The following is a 22,904-nucleotide window of genomic DNA, read 5'->3' on the forward strand; positions in this document are numbered from 1 at the left end:
GCCCTCACTTCAATAACACGCACCTTTCTATATTTCATCACGTTTTAACTCACCTGCGAAGGCATGCCGTGTAGGAATCGCGAAAAACATCTCGCTTCTCATGGCCAAAACATTCGGTGTTTCAACCTTCTTGCCGTTAAGCCCTCCTAAACTCTCTTCTTTTTTTTATATATAGATGATCCCTCACTAACACGATGAACCAAGACCGCAACCACATTCTCTCAGAAGTCCAAGATGGCGTCGGCGAATGGCTGGAAATATCCTATAGCGACTTCCGCCAAGAAGATTGCATGAATTTTCCGTCCAATGTCGACAACTGCCGCAACTTTTCTGGTTCCCCCTATCAGGCGTCCGACAAAATCTCTCAGCCTTCCGAGGCAGTCAACCTGGTGGCCGAAGCGGTACCAGACCACACCACTGTACCGCCCTACATAAGTCGAGACTGGAACTTTGCGGACGACTATGAAGACCTTTCAAAAACAGGTACCGAAAAAACAATACCTCCAAGCATACCCAGCGATGGTCTCCAGGCCTTCGAAAAGGTAGATTGCGGTATCGACCCTGTGAACGTCCACCAAACAGCTCCGCAGGTCGCAACCGAGAACAATTATTTGGCAAATAGTACGACATTTTTTTCGGACAGCGCAAACCTCACATCCTCTTCTGCGCCAACTGCAGGTATCGCTACGGCGAGCGCGCTTTGCCCGATTACATCACCAAATGCTCATAAAAATCTGCTCAAGCTACGAGTAAAGAACTCCAATTTCAAGGCGTCCGCGCGAGCCCGCACCTGCCTCAATTGTCACAAGAACACCGACCGTGATTACTGCTGCGACGAATGCGGTATTCAATTTTTTTTGAAAAAGATTCGAAAAAAAAATCAAGTCGAGGCGCTGGAGCACTACAAGCAGCGGTTTGAAGAGCGAAAGCGCGATATCCTCAAAGCTATCTTGAAAGATGCCGAGGAAAACAAAATATCAGACTTCGCAGAAAGTGATGACCTCCGCTATCTGGAGGAAGTCATAACGGAGAACAAATCATTAGATGAAAAATTTGAAAAATTAGAGCAAAGGAAATTAGAATTTCAACGCTTGATGAACAAATGCATGTCGTTGAATGAAGTGCAGGATAATCCCACGAACGTTCAGGGAAAACATCGGACCAGAGCAAATAACGAAGTCATCGACTGTGTTTGCTGCGGCCATACTCTCCCCTTGAACGGATTTGCTACACATGTACTTTTGTGTTATTTCAAACAGGAATCTCAACTCACTCTGGTGTCTACACATCCTACACCAGATGACTGTAACATGCTCATCTACTGCGACTTTTACAATCCCAAATCTCAAACCTACTGTAAAAAACTAAAGGCAAGCTGTTTTAAGCATTCCGACATTGTACGTTTCTTCCCTGAGAACGCTGCATACACACCGTACACACTTTCTCTTTTGACGGTTGATACGCATTTTTGACAGAATTTAAAACACGCCTTTCGCATCTAGGCTCGATTCAAACAACGACCTTCGAGGTCAAGAGAAGTATGCGGTCACCCCACAGAACCGGGTGGTATATGCATGCTGTCTAAGAAAACGTGTCAAAAACACGTAAATTGGGAAAACATTCGCCAATCGGAGTTAAAACTAGAGGAAATTTCTTTGGTACTTTTTTTTTTTTGGGTCAATTTTGATCGATCGAGAGCTGACCTCCATGCCTATTTTATCACAGAACCGAATGCGATCTGTGCTGGAACTGGAGAGAACGAACATTCAGGACAGGATGGTTTTTAGAAGGCTGTACAAGATGCAAGAGCCATATAGAAGCATTCCAGAAATCGAGCATTTGGCATCTGGCGCGCGGGCCGGCTTGGATAAAGTTGCTCGGCGATTCTATGACGAGAGAGCAAATAAATAAACTGCAGGCACTACGAGGGCAATTTGAAGGATGAGTTTTTTTTTGCATATGTAATTAAGTGTGTACGCATGAATTTAGGTTAGGTATAATTCGCCTCTCTGACTGCGCAGCAAGAAGTTGGTTGTGATTATTTTATACGTGAACAGAAGTAGACGATACCAGCAGACAGGATTGAGGTGGTCAAATAGATGAAGGTGCCTGATATGCCCGAATACATGATATTGGCAAAGAACATGAAGAGAATGGCGAAAAACAAGTTGTTGTAGCTTATTGAAAAGTGAAGGCTTTCTTCATAGGTTAGAGCATATGCCTCATTGGCCCTGAATTCATGGGCTTTTGTCTCTTCCTTGTTGAGAGCTTTCATTTGAGGGATGAATACGCCCTGCGCATCGGGGCGCTGCGAAATGAGTCGCTTTTTGATGCGGTTGAAAGTTTTGTGATAGGATGAGATCAATGCAGCAATGATGAGTAAAGATACAGTGGCATAGAAGAGGATATATCTGGCGCCTCTCATGTCATTAATGCTGTAGGAAATCCCTTGAAAAGTTTTTGTGAGTTGTGTATGAAGAATGGCAAGAAGAAGTCTGGTTTACCAAGCTTTTAAAAGTGTGGTGCGTGTAAATTTGTCCAAAGGGGTGAGCGCACGCTGTAAAGAGATTTATGTGCGTACATATAGGTGCTATCGTTACGGGAAGAGCAAAAGTGATATAGGTCGCGAACAAATTGAAGGTGAACAATTCATCGGAAAATAGTTTCGAGATGGAATCGAGCAGCTCGGACTCGGACGAGGTTTTTTTGACCATGACGAAGAGTTGGGACAGCCGAACACTTGGTTACCCAGAGAGAACTGTTTTTGAGTCTTTTGTGGCGTACATAAAAACTAAAAAAAAAAAGAATTTGAGCAGGTCGAAATCTATTCTCTGTTTGAATGAGCATGTCGCTTCTACACAGCGTGTTGTTTAGAGGGAGTGTGAAAAGAAAGGTTTCGGCGGTGTGTGGCGTTAGGTATTGATAGAGAAGTGGCTTTTGTTGCGAATGGGGTTTGACAGGTTTTTGCAAAAAATTTTCCAGAATCGACTAACATAATTGGGAGAGCTATAGGAGGGCATACGCAAGGGGAGAGAAGGAATTCGACGCAGAACTGGTTAGAAGGAGGATCAAATGGCGCAGCATGGAGCGTGGGATGAAAGAGAACGAAATCATTCTGCGAGCATTTGTTGCAAGGCATTTAGAAGCGCTCCCAGAGCAGCTCTTGCCGGAGTTTGAGAGACTGCTCGATACGCCGGATCCAGATTTGTATCGATATATTACGGGCGTGGAGCAGGTTCCGGACGAGATAGCTCAATCGGAAGTTTGGAAGATGCTGGTGGAAGAAGTAAAAAGAGGCGGTTTGAGCAAAGTTGAAAAAAAAGGCCCTAAATAGTGTATACACACAGTATGGATTGTATGAATGTAAACAAGGTGTATATGTATGGTGCTCCCTCATTTTGTGAGCAAGTGTCGGAGGACGGCGGCTCCCAGAGAGCGGAGGCACAGTGAAGGAGAGTTGCTCGAGTCGGCAAGAATTATTGGACGGAGGAACGCATCGTTTTGCGTTTTTTTCAGCTGAGGGAGAGGATTTTCAGAGGCGGTCTCTGAGGTCTAGAGGGGTCTGAAGGTTTGAGTGCGGTCGGTATGAGATTTGTTCTATTGGTCTTCCGTTGGCAAAAAGTACTCCAGAGTGCTTTTTAGGTAGAACAGGAGGTACGCACGGCTTTGGAGGACCTCTGCGGAGGTGACTTTGACGATGACGTGGTCGTCGCATTTGAACCACGTTTCGCCGTGTTTGATGTAACAGGTATAGTGGCCGTTATTGATGTTTCCGATATGGTTCACGACGGCGAAGAGAGAGTATATTTCTTTGTCGAGTGGCGGGATAGGTCCGTCGCGAGACGGTCCTTGGACGTTTGAATCGAACTCATCGTCGGATTCGTAGCAAGCTGATTCTTTTTTTTGGGAGTCGATGGACGTCGATGCGTATGGAGTCATATCCAGATTGAATGGGAATTTGACGTATGCGTCAATTTTTGTGTTGGTTTTCATGTTTTGCTTGAATCTTTTTAGATGGAGGCACAAAACAAGAGGGAGCAGTTTCAACGAGAACTGCTTCGTGCATTCTACAGTTGTGATGCAGTGTTCGCAGCGGAAGTTTTCCAGAGGCTCCAGCTTGATGAATTGCTTTAGACACTTTTGGAGCGTATCGTAACCGTTTGAATTGGCAGAGTCGTTCGAGGAGCAGATATCCAGGGACATATCGAAGAAGGACTCGAATGAAATCGATGTCTTTTTGCACAAGAAGCAGGAGACTTCTGATCGGAGCATGCCGTCGAAGTATTTGTGAATGACGCATTGACAGTTGTGGTTGTTTGTCACGGTTTCGAAGAAGTCGCTCGGCGCGTCGCAGAGATTTTCAGACGCCGCCGTTTCATTTTCGAGCCACTCTGCTTGAACTATGTGCGAATGAAGCGTGTTGATGGTCGAAATGAAGAAGTCGTGCGCATCGTGTTGGTCGTAGCCCGCGAGGTGGTCGTTGCACTTCCAGGTTCTGTACAAGAAGTGGTGCGGGGAAAAAGGCGTTTGCTCGCCAGAGAACATGTGTTCGATGAAGCTGTCGACCTCACATCCGAGGCAGAGATTTCTGGACTTGAGGAGTCGACAGTGCCGATGGTTGTGCTTGTCTGCCAGGAAGTAGTTTGCTAGAAATGGGTTGTGGACGAAAGACTGCAAAATGACATTCATGAAACAGGTGTTTCCGAGGTTGTTGAGTCCGCGGAGGCCGAGCAAACTGACAGGTACCTTGGAAGGAAAATAGTGTCGTTCGATCATTGCCTTTTCCTCTCGGAACGGCTTCCACCCTTTGTATCGAACTCTCAGGGAGTCCGGTTCTGGAGGGAACGATTTGTGAGCGAGGGAGCCGGTGCGGGGTGAGTGCTCGGGCGTGCAGGTGAAACGTACTGACTAGGCCGAAATTGACGGATATAGCATCTTCTCTGGCTCGCTTGACGATCGAAGTGAAGCTTGAGTGGTACACGTGAACTCTGCAGCGAATGCAGTAGATGGCATCTCTCTCGGCCCTCACAGCTGGCGAGGAAGTACAGTTAAGGGATTAGTGCGTGTGCGTGTGTAGGGATGTTTCGGAGGCTTTAAAAAAACGTACCTAAAAAGTGGTTTTCTTCGATAGAGTGATCGTTCAGATGGTTGTACCTGGTGCACATGCACTTTCCGCACTGAAGGCAGATATGCAGATCGAGATATCCGCTGGCGGAGGTAGCCTTGCACTTGGCACAGCTGGGCGGACCGATCTTTTAGGTGGTCAGTGAGAGCCTGCGGGAGGGGGGTTTAAAAAAAGAGGGGGCAGCGTGCCTTAGTGGGGTCTAGGAGTTGGGATCGCCACAGTTGGAGATAGGTTAGGATTTTTAGAGCATTGTTGAGGAGGTAGTTTGTTTTGGTGGGTTTGAAGCACTCTTGGATGCAGTTCTGACTGCCGTCTACCTCGCTATTCCCATCTCCCATTTCCGAGGCGAGTGGTGCATCGAGGGGTGATTGGAGGGCGCCGGTTTCCGCGAGGCTGAAGAGTCTGTTGACATGTTCGCACTGCATTCGAAGAGAGCTGGTTGGCTTTGAAAGATTTGCAGAAAAAAAGCCTGCGGTCTTTGCGTGGGTTGGGGGTCAAGCGGGGAGATGCGAGAGAGTAAGGAGATGGTCGAGTTAGCGAGGAGGGGGCACGTCGAGGCGGTCGCGGAGAAGGTCGGGCAGAGATGTGGAAGTTGGAGACGAGCGTCTGACGGCGGAGAGAGGTTCGATGCGAAGCATCCAAACAGAGAGAGAGAGGGAGGCGGGCTTTTGCTTCAGTTGAAAGGGCCAGAAGGGTACCTTTCGATAGAGTTGACAGCCGTTATATTTTTGGTGGTTTTGTGTGTTTTTCAAATGTTTTTTTTTTGGCAGGAGCATACAGACTCTCGCAGGTCTAAGGTGGACGACGAGTGTGCGAGAAGAGAGGGAGCGATGACGTCCGAGTTGGCGTCTCAGTTAGAGAGGGCCAAGCAGCTCGCGGCGAGTTTCAGGCCTGGGGAGATGGTGTCGCTGCTGAGGTCGATTATATATAGTCAAGAGGGTACGATGATCGCGTTTTTTGGTCTGCGCCGTTTTTTTTTTTGTGTGCGTGTACCTGACGTGGTTCGTTTGGTTCGAGCGACGAATAGAGGCCGACTCAGAGGCGGTGTGCAAGACGAAGGAGAAGGCGATATACTACCTCGGGAAGTACTTCGTCCAGTTAGGGTAGGTGTGGGGGTAGAGTGGGTGTTATGGTTTTCGTGCGCGGCGGTATCGCTGACCGGGGAGGTTTGCAGAGAGGCGCACGAGTTGGCGGGTCTGTTGAGGTCTCTCAGGGGGTTTTTATCTGTTATTCCGAGAGCCAAGACGGCGAAGATAGGTACGAAGTGGGATGAAAAAAGGGGTGTGTGTGTGTGCACCGAGGTGCGGGAACACGCTGACATTTTTGAGGTTTAAAAAGTGCGTCACCTGATCGATTTGGAGTCCGAGATTCCGAACAACGTTGGTTTGGTGATAGAGCTGTGCAACGAACACATTGCTTGGGCGAACGAGGAGAACCGGGTTTTTTTAAGGCAGCGCCTCGAGTTCAAGTTGTCGCAGTCCTATTACAAGATCAAGGAGTACCAATTGGCGCTGGACATAATATCTAAATTGATCAAGGAGGTGAAGCATTTGGACGACAAGCCTCTTTTGGTTGAGACCCATTTGTTGGAGAGCAAAATTTATCATGGATTACTGAACTTGACCAAAGCGAGGGCGTCTCTGACGTTTGCCAGGACGTCTGCCAACGCTATCTATTGTTCTCCTAGCTTGCAGGCCAACTTAGACTCTCTCAGCGGAGCGTTGCATTGTGAAGAGAAGGATTACAAGACTGCTTATTCCTATTTTTTCGAGGCGTTCGAAAATTACGATCACTGCATCAAGGACCGCACGTCAGAACCGGTTAACATTCGGACCTCTTCGAACCTGTCTGATTTTGACCTCAATAATGGGAAAATGAGCTTTCAGGACAAGGAAAACATGCGGCTCAGCACGAACTGCCTCAAGTATATGTTGCTTTGTAAAATTATGTCAAACGTCAAAGAAGATATTCACGCTCTGATCAACGGCAAGCTGGCACTGAGATACGCTGCTCCGGAGCTCAGCGCCATGCGCGATGTCACCACCGCCTATCTCAACTCGTCGCTGAAGGACTTCAACCTCGCGATCAACAAGCACAAAGCCGAAATCGAAGAAGACTGTCTTTTGAAGCGGAACTTGACGAATTTGTACGACACATTGTTGGAGCAAAACCTGCTCCGAATCATAGAGCCCTTCTCTCAGGTACAGCTCAGCTACATTGCCTCCTTGATCGAACTTCAAGAGCCGCTCTTAGAGAAAAAGCTCTCTCAAATGATATTGGACAAAAAGCTGGCGGGCATCCTGAACCAAGGATCCAATTGCCTGATCATTTTCGATGAACCTCCACCTGACACGACATTCAAGAGCTCTTTGGAAACGATATCGGAGATGAGCAAAATTGTCGATATCTTACACAACAAGGCATTGAGTCTGTGCTAAAAATAGATATTAAAATTTTTTTTAATTTTTTTTTTTTTTGGCACCTCAGAATAGATTGAAGCACAGCATGTGGGCGACCGCTCGTCGCCTTGGGGAACCCGGTCGAGTCCTCGAGCGCCGCTCGGCCGCTCCGAGTGCGAGTGCTGGGTGCGTCTCCCGGAGTTCAGGCGATGCGGCTCTCCCTGGTCGTGCGCGGCCGGATTCGTTCCGAAATACGGTCTTCACGTTCACAGGACAGGGGAGTCAGTGGGTCGGAATGGGCAAGGAGTTCTTCGACGGCTGGAAGGTGGCGCGAGACACGTTTGACCAAGCGGACGAAGCGCTCAAAATCAGTTTAAGTCAACTGATGTTCTATGGCACAAATGCCGAATTACAGAGAACAGAAATCGCTCAGCCGGCTATTCTGACGTATTCCCTAGTCCTACATGCAGTTATGAAGGTATGGGAGGGTGCGACCGAGCCTCTTTTTTTTTTTTTTGAAGTCTAATTGTTTTTTGCAGGAGGAGCTGGGCTTCGATCCTGTTCCGTATTCTTCGTGCCTGTTGGGGAACAGCTTTGGCGAAATTTCGGCACTTTGCGCCTCCGGGTCTCTTTCGGTGGCGGACGCCGTTCGGTTCTCGGTATGAAAGATGAAAAAAAAAAAAAAGAAAGTACGACAACATTTCCTTACCGCCTTTGATTCGCCGCCCCGGCGTTCTCGAAAAAAAAGTACCTGCGCGGAGTCTGGATGCAGGAGTGTTGTCCGGATGCAAACAACTTTGCCATGGTCGCGATCGCGCCAATCTCCTATCAAATAGCCCAGCTCTCATGCGAAGCTGCCGAAAGAGAGACCGGACAAATAGTGGACGTAGCCGTCGTCAACAGTCCAAAGCAAGTCCTGATCAGCGGAACAAAATTGGCCGTCGAAAGAGCTACCGAACACGCGAAGTCTGAAATCAAAAAAATTCGAGTCACTAAATTACCTGTCTCGGCACCCTTTCATTGCAGACTACTTCAACCCTGTAAAGAACAAATCAAAAGCTTTCTAATGAACCAGATCCGGGTCAAGAATTCATGCAGACCCGTCATCGACAACGTCTCTGTCAAACCTATAGACAACGCGCCCGACATCGTATCGGCGTTGACAGAACTCACTACGCAGTCGGTGCTCTACAAGCAATGTCTGGAATTCGTGTCCACCCAGCAAACCCCGGCCTGCCCGGAATTCGTAGAACTAGGCCCTCGCCCTATACTGACCCCCCTCATTGCGCAGACGCTAACAGACGCAAACGCGAAATTCGTCGGGTCGCCCTCTGACCTGCTTCGCTTCGTGCATCCGCAGCCAAATCCATAATTTTTGGCGCCTGTCCTAAATAACGGCTTCTTAAGGCCAGTTTTTTTATTTTATTTTTTATTTTTTTTCAAATCATTTGCTCCGCCTGTCATGTCCTGAATATGTGCACGCCTCTCTGTCGTTTCGATGAGCGGGGTCCCAGATGACAGCCTGTTCGAGCTGGCCTTTCGACTCTACGACCGCCCGCCACCCAATCAACCTGCTCAGAAAACCAAGGAACCGGCCTCGTCCAGTCCTCTAAGTCTGGCTCTACCCACCACCAGCAGACCCAACGATGCGCCCCAACCACCTGCTCACTCCGCAACTCTGCCACTCTGCTCACAAGAACAGGCGGCGGCGGCCAAAAGAAAACTCCTGGAGCACTTTTGGCCCCAAGCGCCCAACGCTCCCCCGGCCGAAAAACCCACCCCTCCCGACCAACCACTTGCCTCGGATAAGGCGCCGCCAACTTCGCGCCTCCCGCGCCTCGCGAGGACCTCCCCCGTCGGTTCGGTCCCGCCAAGCGAAAAGCCGCGTTTGGCCGGAAAAAACGCCCACTGTCGCGAACCGTCAAAAGGCGAACCAACTCAGCTGCCGTCTCTCGAGCAAACTCGTCTGCTCTTCGAGTCCGACGCGCCGTCGCGTCCGGAATCGCACTCCTTCAATCCGGACGCCATAAAGACTTGGTACTATCCGAGTCACTACGAAAAACGCGACTACCAGTACTCTATCGTCAAAACCGCTCTGCTACACAACACACTTGTGTGTCTCCCCACTGGCCTCGGAAAGACCCTCATCGCGGCCGTCGTCATCTACAACTTCTACCATTGGTTCCCCAGGAGCAAAATCCTGTTCATGGCTCCCGCGAAGCCCCTCGTGAACCAACAGATAGACGCCTGTCGCGACATCGTCAACATTCCAAGCGAATCCGTCGTGTGTATGACCGGTCAAAATCCGCCGGAAACTCGCTCGTCCATCTGGGCGCGAAACCGCGTCTTCTTCGTGACGCCCCACGTACCCGCCAACGACATCGCTTCTGGTATATGCCCGTCGCGGGACATCAGTCTGGTTGTCGTGGACGAGGCCCACAAAGCTCAGGGCAACTACTCCTATTGCGAAGTCATTCGGCGAATCTCCGAAACCAACAAGCACTTCAGGGTGCTGGCGCTGACCGCCACTCCTGGGAGCAGTCCCGCTGCTATCCAAAGCGTCATCAAAAGCCTGATGATATCCAAAATAGAACACAGGACGGAACTCAGTCCCGACGTGCGTCCTTACGTTCACTCTACCGACATCGAACAAGTCCGAGTCCAACTCAATCAGCCGATCCTTAGAGCCAAAGCACTGTTGACCTCCCTCATCAACAAGCCCATATCGTGGCTTCAAACCAACGGCGCCCTCTACAGGCTGAAGCAGGGCGAATCCTTCACCTTCAACCGAATCGAAGCCGCCCGAAAGACGTTCAGGGCCAAATCCCCCGGAATCAAAGACTATCACTTCAAATCGAACGTCGAGGCCCACTTCGCGGCCGCAATGACCTTCCACCATGGCCTGCGACTTGTAAACAACTACGGCCTGAAACCCTTCAAAGAATGGGTCAACACTCAAAGCGATCGACCGCTCCGCGAAAAAACCAGCGTCTACTTCAACGAACTCATCAAAAGTGTCGAATGGAGCCGTCTGTACGTGTACGTCAACGAAATACCCGAATCATCCATGTCCCATCCGAAAATGGCCCCCCTCGAAACCCTCGTCCTTCGTCACTTCAACGCCAAAAACGAAGCCACCCGCGTGATCATCTTTGCCCAATTTCGCGAAACGGTCGACGAAATCGTCTCTCTTCTCTCCAAACACCACCCAACCATCCGACCCATTCCGTTCGTCGGCCAGTCAAAAAAGGGCCTGTCTCAGAAAAAGCAATCCGAAACCATGTCCAAATTCCGGTCCGGAGACTACAACACAATGGTATCCACCTCCATCGGCGAGGAAGGTCTGGACATCGGCGAGGTCGACCTAATCGTCTGCTTCGACTCTCAAACCTCCCTGATTCGCATGATTCAAAGAATAGGCAGAACCGGCAGAAAAAGAAAAGGCAAGTGTATCATGCTTCTAACCGAAGGAGAAGAAGACGCCTCCTATCAAAAACTCTGCGCAAAAAAAAAAACCTTTGATGCTTCCAAATTCCAACTCTATAACCCCCTCTGTCCCGTCCTGCCGTTCGAAACACTGCCCCCTCTCGGATCCTTCTCCTCCAAAAAAACGAGCCAACCTGTCAAACAACTTGTCGTCCAAGACCCCATGGCGATCGACCGTCCATCCTCCCCCCCTCTCGACATCCTCCCTATTCAAACTAAGCCCACCAACACTTCCTCCACCGACCTTTCCGTCGAATTCCTCCATTCAGAAAAGGCCCCTCCCGCCTCGCTCGACCTCTCGGATAACTCTCCCAAGTTCGAACTCGAAGCCACAACTTCGAGTCCCTTCCAACCGTCTCCGCCCCCCAAGCACTGCAACACTCCCCTCCTTGACTCCACGCCTCCATCCACTCTCGCTGACACCCCCCCCCTTCTGACCTACCCCGACCACTTCTTTTCCAAAATCCCCTCCCATCCCGACTCGAGCCCCGATCCGCCCAACCCCCCTCGAAGAACGCACCCCCACGTCGCGGCCGGCATAGATCTCCTGTTCCCGACGCTACCGAGCTGCCACCAGACGGAATCCGACTCCGCCATCCACCTAACCAACGACTCTCTCTCCCTGCGCGAACAGGACCACCAGTGGAAACGCCTAAAAAAGAAAGGCTCGATCAGCTCCTCTTTCTCGGCAGAAAGTAATCTAATCCGAGAACTCATCGACAACGAAGCCGCCTACTCGAGCGAAGACGACCGCGCCAGCTCCTCCCAGGAACCGCCCAATACCCAAGACAGAGACTTCATCGTCAACGAGGGCGACCTCGAAGATTCAACAACCGTAAACATGCGCGCCATCTACTCCAGATCTCTAAGCTCTCAAGTGTCCGTCAGACCTGAAAACTTCTCAACTCCGGAAAAGCTGAAGAGACACTACGCCAAAATCAGCAGAATGATGAACTTTTTCGACCGCACCGGCTTCAAACTCGGTAAACCAAAACCGTAAATAATACACGTAACATGCCCTCCCCCGTACCCGCGCTTTTTTTTTTACCTCACTGCAGGTCGAACGACCTTTTGCTTCTCCCGCCGAACTTTTTTTTCTTTTTAGTTCCCGGCCCCCAAATCTCAGTCGCGCCTTTCAGTCTTGAAGCGCTCTGTCCCTCAAAAACAGCCATGCCACACTCAAACGCGTTCGAAAAAGTCAACCGAACATATCTCAAGCCGGGGGCGGCCGAGAAGATCAAGAAGGACTATCTCAGTTACACACGCGAGACAGATGCCGTGCTCGAACGTTTCCTCGACGACGAATTTCTAAAACTCGTTTCAGACGAACTCGAAGAGGAAAAGTGGCACAGCAAAAACAACGACTTGTACACCTTCTTTCAATCCAACGGGCTTGAACAAATCGAAAGGGTAATTAAAATGATGCTTTCTGCTTTTTTTTTGTAGGGTGCACGCGACACCCAATATGGCTCTTTTCTGACCGTTCCTTTAGCCAAATGTTCAAGCTGCAAAAAACATTCTCTACAGTAGAGAATTCCGAAAACTCCTACAAGCCGTGTTAGGCATTCGACTCTCTAGCAAAGTGGACGCCTCTGCAAGTAGGTACTGGTCCCATTGCCACCTTCTATGTCACGATGACGAATATCAAGGCCGACGCGTTGCCTTCATCCTGTATTTAGTCCCAGAAGACTGGAGTCCAGAGGACGGAGGAATGCTGGACTTATTCGAAGTCGACGAAAATGGACAACCCACAAAAATAATAGAGTCGATTCTCCCCCGCTGGAATCAATTTGTGTTTTTTGAAGTCACTCCGTTCTCCTTCCATCAAGTCTCGGAAGTCCTTTCTACTTCCAAACAGCGTCTCGCGATCAGCGGGTGGTTCTATGGAGAAAGCGTTTACTCTCCAACGGAGTACGAGGAACCCCCTTTACCACGTCGACCTCTGTTGCGATTCGACGAAAGCCCGAATGAATATCTGAAAGATTGGATCAATCCCTCCTACCTGCTTCCCGCTTCCCGTGCTAGCATACGCAAGCGCTTCGGGAAGTATAGCCACGTCCAACTGCAACGATTTTTGGTCCGATCCAAGCACTTGAAGCTTCGAAAAGCTTTCAGTCCGTCGAATCAAGCTGCACCCAACTGGACCACCATTGGCCCTGCCAATCGACGACACTACGAGTCACTGGGGAGATGGGAACAATCCGAAGCTCCGAAAATCATAGACGAGGCCATACGCATGTTCCAAAGCCCACAATTCGCCTGTCTTCTTCAAAAACTGACCAGGCTCGCCCTATCTCATATGCACTTGGAAGTCAGACAGTTCCGCCACAGGAGCTACACTTTGGTACAAGACAACACTCAACAGCATAACGAGACTGGACTGGACGTGTATTATTGCCTCTGCGAAGAAGACTGTTGGGACATCGATGTTGGAGGCCAAATCACCTACATAGATGAAGACCACGAACTCATCACATTCGTGCCACTAGACAATTCCATCTGCATGGCGTTCAGAGATGAGGGATGCATGAAATTCGTAAACACACGCGAGACAGATGCGCCGAATGCGCGGCAAGAATTTACAATGACATTTTGGGAAGAGGAAACCTGTCAAAAATAAATCAATCCTGTCATTTTTTTCTTGATCAAAGCACACTTGTTACAGCCTCAGTCGGACGGTGGCAGTCTTTTTTTGCACGCTTCCCGCGTGACGGGAAAAACGACGGACGTAACCAAACAGGGACAGCGCAGGGTGCGAGTGGTGAATTGAGGGATAAAGTATTACGTTCAAATCCAAAAGCGAGGGTAATGAGTTGCTGGTGAAAAGTAGGTGCTGTCGTGAATTGGCACGACATTGAATTTCAACGTATCGCAAAACGCCTACAGTTTGCCAACGCGCGCCGTGGCGATGGCTTTTATGTAGGAACCCCGAGAGATATGACACCGGTGAGGGGATCGGTGACAGACGACGAAACGCCGGCGTGTGGGGAGTGCAATGACGTGTTCAGTATGCAGTTGGTTGTGTATGCATGTCATGGTTTGATTGGTTAGTCGTTGGTTGTGTTTTTATTGATTTCTCAAAGAGTCAAGAAGTGTTTGACAGATGCGACGCCCTCCGATTGCGTGATGGTGACGGAAGGAGCAACAGGTCCTATGCGACGTGAGAGATGGAGTGTACAGTAGCGTGTAGAGAGTGGGTGCGATTGGGACTGGGTGAATGGTTGAAGTTAGATGGTACAATCGAGACAGGCTGAAGCGAGAGCATTTGGCAGGGGCCGCTTTGCCAATAGAGTACCGGATCAGATGTCATCGCTGTTTATCTGGAGAGCCTTCCTTCGGAGGTGTCGGAAGGGTCGCTACGGGGACGGCCGGCTTGAAGCTGCTGAGGGTCCGCGTTGACGTGTCGCGTGGATTGGTCTTTTGTGTTGTCGCGAAGTGGCGTTCGAAGGGCGCGGGGTTGTTCGCCCAATAGAAGGGGGCGCGAGCCGGACTCGGGTCGCCGTGAGACGAGTTGATTTTAAGCGATGGACGTGGAAAATGGTGGCGTTATTGGTACGGCGAACAGCGGCTGCACATTTGGGATACATTTGAATGAAATTTGAATTGCGTAGAGAAGCCCTTGCACGGTTATTTGTACGCCATCCAGTTGAAGCCGTGCAAAACGGGAAGTACGAAGAAGGGGGACTAGGAGCGAGGCCGTGGTTGGCGCGGTGTTTTGATCTCAGCGGCGAGCGTGTGCTAGGCGCGAAGACGGAATGAAAGACACTGCGATCAAAAGGTTGTAGATGTTATAAGCTCTGTGCGTGGTACAACAGTGTGACACAATAGTGCGGTACAACCGTGTGGTACAATCGCGGTGCGTCCGGGTGTCCCTTGGTCACTGCCGGACGCGGAAAAGCAGGGGTTGGGTTATATGGTGACATGATGAGAGCGTGACTTGGTGGTTCTGTTGACAGGATGCGCAAAAACGAGAAATTTTTTTGCGGCGTGTTGGCAGATGGCAGGTACGAAGGTTTGTGGTGGTTTGTGCGCGTGTCCGTCGCGAGTTGACCTGCCGTACGTGGTGACGGAGTGTTTTTTTGATTGGGCGGAATTGGGAGTGCGGCGGTTCGCTGCGGGGGAGGGGGGGCGCGATGGCTTTTCCTCGGTCGTGGGGTGCTTCGTGATTTTGTTCGTCGTACTTTTGTTGGTTCGTTCTGGCTTTTCTGCATTTTTTTTTTTGAAGCTCACCGTCTCACACGCTGTTCGTGCGTCTGACACGGAGACGGGCGACAGGTACGTGGGAGACGCTCGAGACTTTGACGCGGGCGAAGCGGGTCTTTCGGTGCGTGAGGACAGACCTCGCACGGCGCGTGTTTGCGAGCGGTATTGATAGAGAAGGTTTTTGAGGAAAACCAGCGTGTGGTTCGAAGAGCAGAATGGGGAGGAACGCGAAGAAGAGCAAGGGAAGGGAGTCTAGGGAGAAGCAGGTTGAGCCGCGAGTTGAAAAAGTCGTGGAGCTGCCGTACATGGCGACGGGTACCCTGGCCAGTTCGCCGATGTGTCGCGACATAAAGATAGAGAATTTTAGCGTACAGATTTACGGTCGCCCGTTGGTGGTGGATACGACGTTGGAACTGAACAAGGGTCGCCGATACAGCTTGATAGGCACGAATGGGTCGGGAAAGTCTATCATGTTGAAGTGTTTGGGGAGTCGGTTGGTTCCGATTCCTCCGCGAATGGACGTTTACATACTGGACAGGGAGGCGGAGGCGAACGAGTTGTCTGCGTTGGAGAGCATCATGGAGGGAATAGACGGGAAGGTGGCGATGCTCGAGGCGGAGGCGGAGAAGTTGGCGCTGATTCAGGACGACGTGAATGCCGAGGAGTGCCTCCAGGACATATACGAGCAGCTGGACGAGTTGGACCCGGAGTGTTCTCGGGTGCGAGCGACGAAAATTTTGCACGGTCTTGGTTTTTCGACGAAGATGCAGAACCAAAAATGCAAGGATTTTTCGGGTGGGTGGAGGATGCGCATAGCGTTGGCTAAGGCGTTGTTCATGAAGCCGGATTTGTTGCTGTTGGATGAGCCTACGAATCACTTGGACCTCGAGGCGTGCGTGTGGTTGGAGAGTTACTTGAAGAAGTACGATCGGATTTTGCTGTTGATATCTCACTCGCAGGATTTTTTGAACGAGGTGTGTACGAACATCATTCATCTGCACAATGGGCGGTTGATCCCGTACGGGGGGAATTACGACCAGTATGTGAGGACTCGCTCGAATAAGGAGGAGAATCAGATGAAGCGATACCAGTGGGAACAGGAGCAGATCAGACACATGAAGGAGTATATTGGCAGGTTCGGGTCTGGGAACGCTAAGATGGCGTCGCAGGCTAAGAGTAAGGAGAAGGTGTTAGAAAAGATGGAGAGCAAGGGGTTGACGGAAAAGGTTGTGGCCGACAAGGTTTTGTCGTTCCATTTTCCGTGTGTTGGGAAGTTACCGCCTCCGGTGGTCTCGTTCAATGACGTTGAGTTTGGATACGATGAAAGTAGGCCTTTGTACAGAAAGTTGGATTTCGGGATAGATCTCGATTCGAGAATAGCGTTGGTGGGCGCCAACGGCGTGGGAAAGTCGACGTTGTTGAAGCTGATCACCCGACAGGTCATTCCGACGCGAGGCCAAATTACCTGCCATCAGAGTCTGCGAATTGGCTACTACAACCAGCACCTGAACGACCAGTTGGACGGTAATTTGTCGCCGCTGGAGTACATGATGAAGGAGTACGACGTGGAGCCCCAGACGCTGCGTAAGATCATCGGGCGTTTCGGCGTGACTGGACGCGATCAAACCACGCCGATTAAGATTCTCTCTGACGGGATCAAGTCTCGTGTAGTGTTCGCCTGGATCGCGTTCAAGGAGCCCCACCTGTTGTTGTTGGACGAGCCTACGAACCACCTCGACATGGAGAGCATTGATGCGCTGGCCAACGCCATCAATGGCTTTGAGGGCGGGATGGTTCTTGTTTCCCACGACTTCCGGCTGATCAGTCAGGTGGCGAGGGAGTTGTGGGTCTGCACGCCGGAGGGCATCAAGCCGTTCGACGGCGGCATTGAGCGGTACAAGAGGATTCTCGTCGAGAAGATCGAGAATGAATTGGAGGGATAGGCAGGGCGGGTTTGCCACTCTGTTGGGAGCGCTGCGCTTTTCGGTTTTAAAAAAAAAAATTTTTTTCGAGCGTTCGAGTCAGTTGCGAGACCGGTCGGCTCAGAAGGGGAGGGCGGACGCGCAGCTTGGCACCAAGAAGGGCACGCGTTTAAGCGAAAGAGGTACACAGGGGAAGAGAGTCCCGCCCCCATGCGCTGCGCGTGTATTTTTTGCATGCGGGGTGTGTGTGCGTGACAGTTTTTTTTTTTTTTTTTAGGCTTGATTCGTCTGTGTGTCTGATTCGCGCATTCGAACGTGCCCGAGCTTGGCCGCGCACGAAGGCGTGCTAGATGGAAGCGACTGAGGGGGACACCAAGAGGCGGAAGCGCCGCGAGGGGGAGGCGCGGGCTGGGGAGAGCGCGGCAGGGGGGAGCAGCGGCGCCGACTCGGGGATGAAGGTCAAGAAGAAGCTTGATATCGACGCGCTCAAGAAGAAGTTGGCCGAGGACAAGATGAAGTTGGAACGGCTGAAGATGAGCAGGGAGCAAGAGAAGCGAGCGAGGATCCAGGTGACGCACATGCCGCCCCTCACATCCCTGGCGGATTCGTACCAGGTTGAGAGGACCGTTCCCAGCAACGTGGTGAATTTGAGGTACCAGCAGGAGGAGATGATGCGGAAGTTGAAGAAACTGAAGCGAGAGGAGCGACTTGTCGCCAAGATGCAGCAGAGCCGCGCCGACGGCAAGCAGAGTGCCGGTCCCGACAAGCAAGCGCCTCAGGTTGAGCGCAAGAGAAAGGTTTTGTCCTTTTTGGAGCCCGAGGCATTGGCGCGGAAGACGGAGGGACAAATGGAGGAAATTCTCCAAATGAAGTTGGTCAGAGAAAAGCAACGGTCTATGTTCGAAGAAATTGGGCAGGGCCATCGAGTAAGGCCCAAGCCGACTAAAATTCCTGATGTCGAATGGTGGGATTTGCCCTACATTGTCACAGAGGAAGCAGGACAAGAAGAGTCGGGCGACAAGGGCGCCTCGTCTGCAACCGCGCAGCTTCTCGACACCTCGAAACTCAAGACCGAGTTAATAACCAACGTCATCGAACACCCCGAGCTGACCTATCCTCAGGCCGAGCCGCCCCTCCCGCCCCCTCCGCCGATCATGCTGACCCGCGCCGAGCAAAAACGCATTTGTAAGCAAAACCGCAAGAGAATTCAAGAGGAGCGCAGAGAAGAGGTTCTCCTGGGTATCCGACCCCCCCCAAAAGGGAAGAATCCGCATCGCAAACATGATGCGCGTTCTCGGGGAAGCCGTTCACGACCCCACCGCCGTGGAAAGGAAAGTCCGCGCGGAAATGGCCGCTCGCGTGTCCCGACACGAGGCGCGCAACAACGAGCGCAAGCTGACTCCAGAACAACGAAAAGAAAAAGAAAAGGCAAAACTGGTCGAAGACACGTCCCTAAAATCGAACGTCGCTGTCTTCAAAGTCCTGTCTCTTGCCAACCCGAGAAACCGCTTCAAAATCGACATCGAGGCCAACAAAAACCTGCTCACTGGGTGCGTCATCTTGAGCGACTCGTTCGCGCTTGTCGTCGTAGAGGGCGGACCCAAGGCCGTCAAACGGTACAAAAAACTCATGACCAAAAAAATAAAATGGACCGAAGAAATTCCCCCGCCGAAAAACCCGCAACAACAGCAAGGACCGGATGAGAAAGACGACAAGGGTTCCGATCGCGTTCTGGGCGCCAATATCCCGCCTTCCGAAAACAAATGCTGGCTCATCTGGGAGGGTGAAGTCCTAAGAAGAGCATTCATCAACTTCCGGTTTGAAACCCTATCGAACAAACCCAGAAAGTCGCTTGAAAAACTAGGAATCGCCCACTACTGGGATTTGGCCCTAAATTATCAAGCCAAAACCATATGAAAAAATAAAAATTCTTTTTCCTCCTCTTTCGTGCACACACAACGGTGTACAATTTTTTTAATTTTTTCTAAACTCCTTCTGTACATGCAGCCGTTCAAAAATGGACTCCTAGCGTTCGCGTGCTTCGAGCGCACGCCGCCACCCGTATCCAATTGTCACTTGAATTTCATTTACGATCAAGAATTGAAGACACTATTTGCGGATCGTGGGAATGTTCATGCTCTTGACAATTTCGTATTCATGGCAAATCGAAAAAGGAAGAGAAAAGTCAAATGCGTAATACGTATGATTCTCATTCATGTAGCAATCAATTTTTGCTTTCGATTTGGTATGTATGATGATGAACGGCAAAGTAATCCTCTGAGTGAGCAATGTAATCTGTTGGTCCGGATCGGCGCCTTGTTGTTGAAATTCCGCATGCATGTTTCGAGCAATGAGACCTTCATACAGGCGACATTGGGCCTCGAGGTCGTGGATTTGTTCCTTCTTTTTATTTATCAAATCTTCTTGTTCCTCCTTTTTTTTTGTCAACAACTCTATCTCTTCTGTAGCATCAGGCAAACCAATCCATCGAACTTCCTTCTTGTTCTTGTCAATGATGTTCACTGCCATCAACACATTCAGAGCGTCGTATACGCGACGACGAACGTTTTTCTCGTCAAAGTGGTTGCTGACATTGCTGCCTAGAATATCTGCTACTAATTCGTTGGCCACTTCATAGTATGAAGTCGTTCGCTTAGACTTAACCTTCTCACAAACCCTCCGAGTAAGCTGCCGAAGACCCCGGCCACTCCCACCCTTAACAGTCTCACTCGGTCTCTTGTTGCTGTAAATGCAAGGCGATATACCACAATACACGTTCTCGTTTGAAGAAGCCGTGTCTTGCTCACCGGAACTAGACGACTTCGCAAACTTACGCTTCTTCCTATACTGAAAGCACTCAGAATCGTATTCGCCGCTTAGATGCACAAAATTCGCCACAAAAAATCAGAATGTCAATATGCCGTCAGATTTGTATCCGTTAAAAAAAGGGCATAACTGGAACTCTTTCTGTCCAAATCGTGCCCGACCCTCCTAAAACCCCGTCCTGCATAACAGTAGCCATACCCCCTCGCTTCTAAAAAATTGGAAGTGTGTACCACTGACCCATTCCACACTAATTACCGATGTACAAACACGGTTAAAATTATGTTTACGTTATTTAACTGCTCTGACAAAATTGTGCGTCTTGTTCGCTGCGTCGCCCAGACACGTGAAAAAAGAAAATCAAGCGCAGGCACGTCACGATTGAGGAGAACGACTTAGCTCACTCCGGATCAAATGACTTCCATTCAGATAATGCGCCACGTTCATTCTGCAAGATACGCAAAATTCGACATACTGCAATGTGCGTACTGGAGCGATTCGCTAGACATACTTGTCTTTAAATCCTTCGATTAAACCTCAAGTCCTAAGCCCAATCAACGGTGTAGCTGAAAATTCTGCGGCACAAACCAATCGTCAACGAGAGCACTGCTTGTAAAAAGTTTTTCTAACTATTCACAAGCCATAAAAGAAATCACCAAATTCGTGAATTACATACGCTGTTAAAGAGGAAGTAACTGGCTGAGGAAAAAACAATTATAACAGATAAGCAGCACTTTTTTTGTGTAAAAAAAAAAATAGATAACTGTCGACCGACGACAATGTTTTCAAGACCAGTTGCCACCTTGTTTTAATAAAAAAAAAAAAAACACGCTGCGAATTCTTTGCATGTCGAGAAACCGCATCACAAAGAATCTGCGCAAAAAGCAAAGCTACGTAGGGCGCGCACTGCTGCGACTCGATTTAACGGCTTTTAGAGCTCGGTATTGTTCTAAAAATAGAAAATCGAGTACGAAATCGATAATCGTGTGGCAGCTTGGCGGAGACCAATCAGAACAGCAAAACCTGCCACTCTCAAGACTTTCCCGACGAAGATGGCCGGGCGAGGTTTGGCTCAGCATCGCGCCACGCTCCGCTGCAGGATACAGAGTGCGGGACGAGTGGCCGACAGAGCACTCCGCGCGTTGTGTTCGCTCGACGGCCGAACGTGATCTTGGCTGGAGTAATTAGACGCGGTGGAAGGTGACCAGGATCTGCACCGTTACCATGCAACGCGAAGGAGCTGTACTAAGTTTAACGTCGACGCGTTGCGTAACGAATGCAGAAGAAGCACCCACTACGTCAGAAAAATGGAATCATGTTTTTGACAGTTTTCAAAAAAAATATTTGACACAGAGGACATAACGGATACGTGAGTGTAACGGTGTTTAAACGGCCGCCTTCTCTACCAACGCGCGTTGTAGAAAACGACCACGGCGAAAGTCTGTACCAATTTCGCGGCCATTCACGTGCTACGCGGCGTATCTTCGGGACTGTGGAGGAACTCGACGCCATAGAAAAAAATATTATTGAGGATGCTTCAGAGAGAGAGAGAGAGCGATGAGTTTACAAATCTAAGCGATTTTATTTTTGGCCAATAGGAGCGAATGCATCGTTATGCCCATTTTCGAAGGTGAATCAATGACTTTTGCGACTTTTCCGAGCGCCTCGACTTTGGACTGAGCAGTCCCTTTTCCACCAGAAATGATAGCGCCCGCGTGACCCATACGGCGTCCTGGAGGCGCCGTACGTCCGGCGATGAAGGAAACAATGGGCTTTTCTGTAGGGTTGTTGTACAGCCATTGTGCAGCATCTTCTTCGGCTTGACCGCCGATTTCTCCAATCAAAATGATGCCCTTCGTTTCTGGGTTGGAACATAGAAGCTTTAGGGAATCTATGAAGTCCGTGCCGTTAAAGGGGTCGCCTCCTATACCGATACAAATGCTCTGTCCGAGACCGACCGAAGAAGTTTGATGAACGGCTTCATAGGTGAGGGTCCCGGAACGGGAAATAATGCCAACGCAGCCCTTTGTGTGAATATAACCCGGCATGATGCCAATCTTACATTCTCCAGGCTTAATAATGCCAGGACAGTTCGGACCAATCAAGCGACTTTTGCTTTGGTGCAAAAGACGATTTTTGATACGCACCATATCCTGTTGTGGAATTCCTTCCGTGATAGCGACTATCAGATTAACTTCGGCATCTATGGCCTCTGAAATCGCGCTAGCAGCAACCGATGGCGGGACGTAAATCACCGACGCCTGTGCGCCAGTTTTATCTACTGCCTATAAAATACGAAAACTCAGCGAAATTTCAAAGCGCTTCGGCCAACAATCTCTCTCTCGCGTACCTCTCGGACAGTCGCATAGACCGGAAGGCCGAGGTGCTCGGTGCCCGCTTTACTGGGCGACACGCCGGCAACCATTTTAGTTCCATATTCTATAGCTTGCGTTGTATGAAATGTGCCCTAAAAATTGATGGAAGTCAATTCCCGACTTGTGTAAGGGATCGCGTAACGGAAGAAACCTTACGCGACAGGAGGGGTACGCATCAACGCAAAGCAAAACCGAGCGCTGAGATGCTGCCTTTCAATAAGAGCATACTTGTTTCCCAGTCATGCCCTGGCATATCACCTTGGTGTCTTTGTTTATCCATGTCGGACAATGGGGCACCCACTTGCTGAATGCAGTAGTATAGACGCGGCCCTGCGGCTTTTTTTTGGCGTAAAGCTTCAGACTTGTCAAACGGCGATGTTTACTGGCCAGCATCTCGAGAAAGAAAATAAAGTTTCGAACTATTTGGTACAAGGAGGAACGAAGACTCGCATTGTCAAAAAAAAAAAAAAAGTACTTCGAGGTACGTGTACGTGTCATGCACACCCTGGACGACCGGTTTGCGGCCATCGCACTGTATGCCGATACCGTGGCGACAGGAAAGCCCCCGCGT

At 50.0% G+C, this 22,904-nt stretch overlaps 8 protein-coding genes and 1 long non-coding RNA gene across 9 annotated transcripts; 6 read left to right on the top strand and 3 right to left on the bottom strand.

Annotated features, from left to right (window-relative positions):
* Positions 1 to 748: 748 nt before the first annotated feature.
* LOC126316944 (uncharacterized) lies at positions 749 to 1,807 on the top strand. The gene is made up of 3 exons (XR_007556343.1): positions 749 to 1,397; positions 1,503 to 1,658; positions 1,726 to 1,807. It is a non-coding gene; the product is annotated as an uncharacterized LOC126316944 (long non-coding RNA).
* Positions 1,652 to 22,747, bottom strand: LOC126316942 (succinate--CoA ligase [ADP/GDP-forming] subunit alpha, mitochondrial-like). Its single transcript, XM_049992975.1, has 4 exons — positions 22,562 to 22,747; positions 22,309 to 22,425; positions 21,526 to 22,243; positions 1,652 to 1,698 (listed from the first exon to the last, which is right to left on the bottom strand). The coding sequence occupies exons 1-3, from the start codon at positions 22,724 to 22,726 to the stop codon at positions 21,530 to 21,532; spliced, it is 996 nt and encodes a 331-aa protein (XP_049848932.1). The 5' UTR covers positions 22,727 to 22,747; the 3' UTR covers positions 1,652 to 1,698; positions 21,526 to 21,529.
* Positions 3,350 to 5,249, bottom strand: LOC126316940 (ubiquitin carboxyl-terminal hydrolase 22-A-like). The gene is made up of 3 exons (XM_049992973.1): positions 5,108 to 5,249; positions 4,906 to 5,031; positions 3,350 to 4,835 (listed from the first exon to the last, which is right to left on the bottom strand). Exons 1-3 carry the CDS (start codon positions 5,163 to 5,165, stop codon positions 3,598 to 3,600), a joined length of 1,422 nt encoding a protein of 473 aa, XP_049848930.1. The 5' UTR covers positions 5,166 to 5,249; the 3' UTR covers positions 3,350 to 3,597.
* On the top strand, positions 5,899 to 7,567 carry LOC126316941 (26S proteasome non-ATPase regulatory subunit 11-like). The gene is made up of 4 exons (XM_049992974.1): positions 5,899 to 6,064; positions 6,153 to 6,228; positions 6,300 to 6,382; positions 6,464 to 7,567. Exons 1-4 carry the CDS (start codon positions 5,956 to 5,958, stop codon positions 7,561 to 7,563), a joined length of 1,368 nt encoding a protein of 455 aa, XP_049848931.1. The 5' UTR covers positions 5,899 to 5,955; the 3' UTR covers positions 7,564 to 7,567.
* Positions 8,270 to 12,261, top strand: LOC126316936 (uncharacterized). Its single transcript, XM_049992969.1, has one exon. The coding sequence runs from the start codon at positions 9,023 to 9,025 to the stop codon at positions 12,008 to 12,010; it is 2,988 nt and encodes a 995-aa protein (XP_049848926.1). The 5' UTR covers positions 8,270 to 9,022; the 3' UTR covers positions 12,011 to 12,261.
* Positions 12,181 to 15,382, top strand: LOC126317007 (prolyl 3-hydroxylase OGFOD1-like). Its single transcript, XM_049993041.1, has 3 exons — positions 12,181 to 12,420; positions 12,503 to 13,546; positions 15,236 to 15,382. Exons 1-3 carry the CDS (start codon positions 12,181 to 12,183, stop codon positions 15,380 to 15,382), a joined length of 1,431 nt encoding a protein of 476 aa, XP_049848998.1.
* Positions 15,274 to 19,081, top strand: LOC126316939 (ATP-binding cassette sub-family F member 2-like). Its single transcript, XM_049992972.1, has 2 exons — positions 15,274 to 15,285; positions 15,400 to 19,081. Exon 2 carries the CDS (start codon positions 15,429 to 15,431, stop codon positions 17,154 to 17,156), a length of 1,728 nt encoding a protein of 575 aa, XP_049848929.1. The 5' UTR covers positions 15,274 to 15,285; positions 15,400 to 15,428; the 3' UTR covers positions 17,157 to 19,081.
* LOC126317008 (uncharacterized) lies at positions 17,486 to 19,052 on the top strand. Its single transcript, XM_049993042.1, has 2 exons — positions 17,486 to 18,320; positions 18,439 to 19,052. Exons 1-2 carry the CDS (start codon positions 17,486 to 17,488, stop codon positions 19,050 to 19,052), a joined length of 1,449 nt encoding a protein of 482 aa, XP_049848999.1.
* LOC126316943 (transcription factor Dp-1-like) lies at positions 19,089 to 20,212 on the bottom strand (the record flags this gene model as incomplete). The annotated part of the gene is made up of 2 exons (XM_049992976.1): positions 19,089 to 20,010; positions 20,160 to 20,212. Coding segments are annotated over 2 exons (819 nt in total), but the record flags the coding sequence as incomplete, so codon positions are not given.
* Positions 22,748 to 22,904: the final 157 nt, after the last annotated feature.

The sequence above is a fragment of the Schistocerca gregaria genome, unplaced genomic scaffold, assembly GCF_023897955.1.
Source record: "Schistocerca gregaria isolate iqSchGreg1 unplaced genomic scaffold, iqSchGreg1.2 ptg000615l, whole genome shotgun sequence".
In the NCBI taxonomy this organism is placed as follows: Eukaryota; Metazoa; Arthropoda; class Insecta; order Orthoptera; family Acrididae; genus Schistocerca; species Schistocerca gregaria.

Coding starts and splice junctions, on each gene's coding strand:
- LOC126316942 (XM_049992975.1), bottom strand. CDS start 22,726: ATGCTGGCCAGTAAACATCGCCGTTTGACAAGTCTGAAGCTTTACGCC. Junction 22,426..22,561: donor AGGGCATGACTGGGAAACAA/GTATGCTCTTAT, acceptor ATCAATTTTTAG/GGCACATTTCATACAACGCA. Junction 22,244..22,308: donor TCTATGCGACTGTCCGAGAG/GTACGCGAGAGA, acceptor CGTATTTTATAG/GCAGTAGATAAAACTGGCGC.
- LOC126316941 (XM_049992974.1), top strand. CDS start 5,956: ATGACGTCCGAGTTGGCGTCTCAGTTAGAGAGGGCCAAGCAGCTCGCG. Junction 6,229..6,299: donor AAGTACTTCGTCCAGTTAGG/GTAGGTGTGGGG, acceptor GGAGGTTTGCAG/AGAGGCGCACGAGTTGGCGG. Junction 6,383..6,463: donor AGCCAAGACGGCGAAGATAG/GTACGAAGTGGG, acceptor AGGTTTAAAAAG/TGCGTCACCTGATCGATTTG.
- LOC126316940 (XM_049992973.1), bottom strand. CDS start 5,165: ATGTGCACCAGGTACAACCATCTGAACGATCACTCTATCGAAGAAAAC. Junction 5,032..5,107: donor CGAAGAAAACCACTTTTTAG/GTACGTTTTTTT, acceptor CTTCCTCGCCAG/CTGTGAGGGCCGAGAGAGAT. Junction 4,836..4,905: donor CGTCAATTTCGGCCTAGTCA/GTACGTTTCACC, acceptor CGTTCCCTCCAG/AACCGGACTCCCTGAGAGTT.
- LOC126317008 (XM_049993042.1), top strand. CDS start 17,486: ATGGAAGCGACTGAGGGGGACACCAAGAGGCGGAAGCGCCGCGAGGGG. Junction 18,321..18,438: donor CGCCGAGCAAAAACGCATTT/GTAAGCAAAACC, acceptor TTCTCGGGGAAG/CCGTTCACGACCCCACCGCC.
- LOC126316939 (XM_049992972.1), top strand. CDS start 15,429: ATGGGGAGGAACGCGAAGAAGAGCAAGGGAAGGGAGTCTAGGGAGAAG.
- LOC126317007 (XM_049993041.1), top strand. CDS start 12,181: ATGCCACACTCAAACGCGTTCGAAAAAGTCAACCGAACATATCTCAAG. Junction 12,421..12,502: donor GGCTTGAACAAATCGAAAGG/GTAATTAAAATG, acceptor CCGTTCCTTTAG/CCAAATGTTCAAGCTGCAAA. Junction 13,547..15,235: donor ATGAGGGATGCATGAAATTC/GTAAACACACGC, acceptor TTTTTTTTGAAG/CTCACCGTCTCACACGCTGT.
- LOC126316936 (XM_049992969.1), top strand. CDS start 9,023: ATGAGCGGGGTCCCAGATGACAGCCTGTTCGAGCTGGCCTTTCGACTC.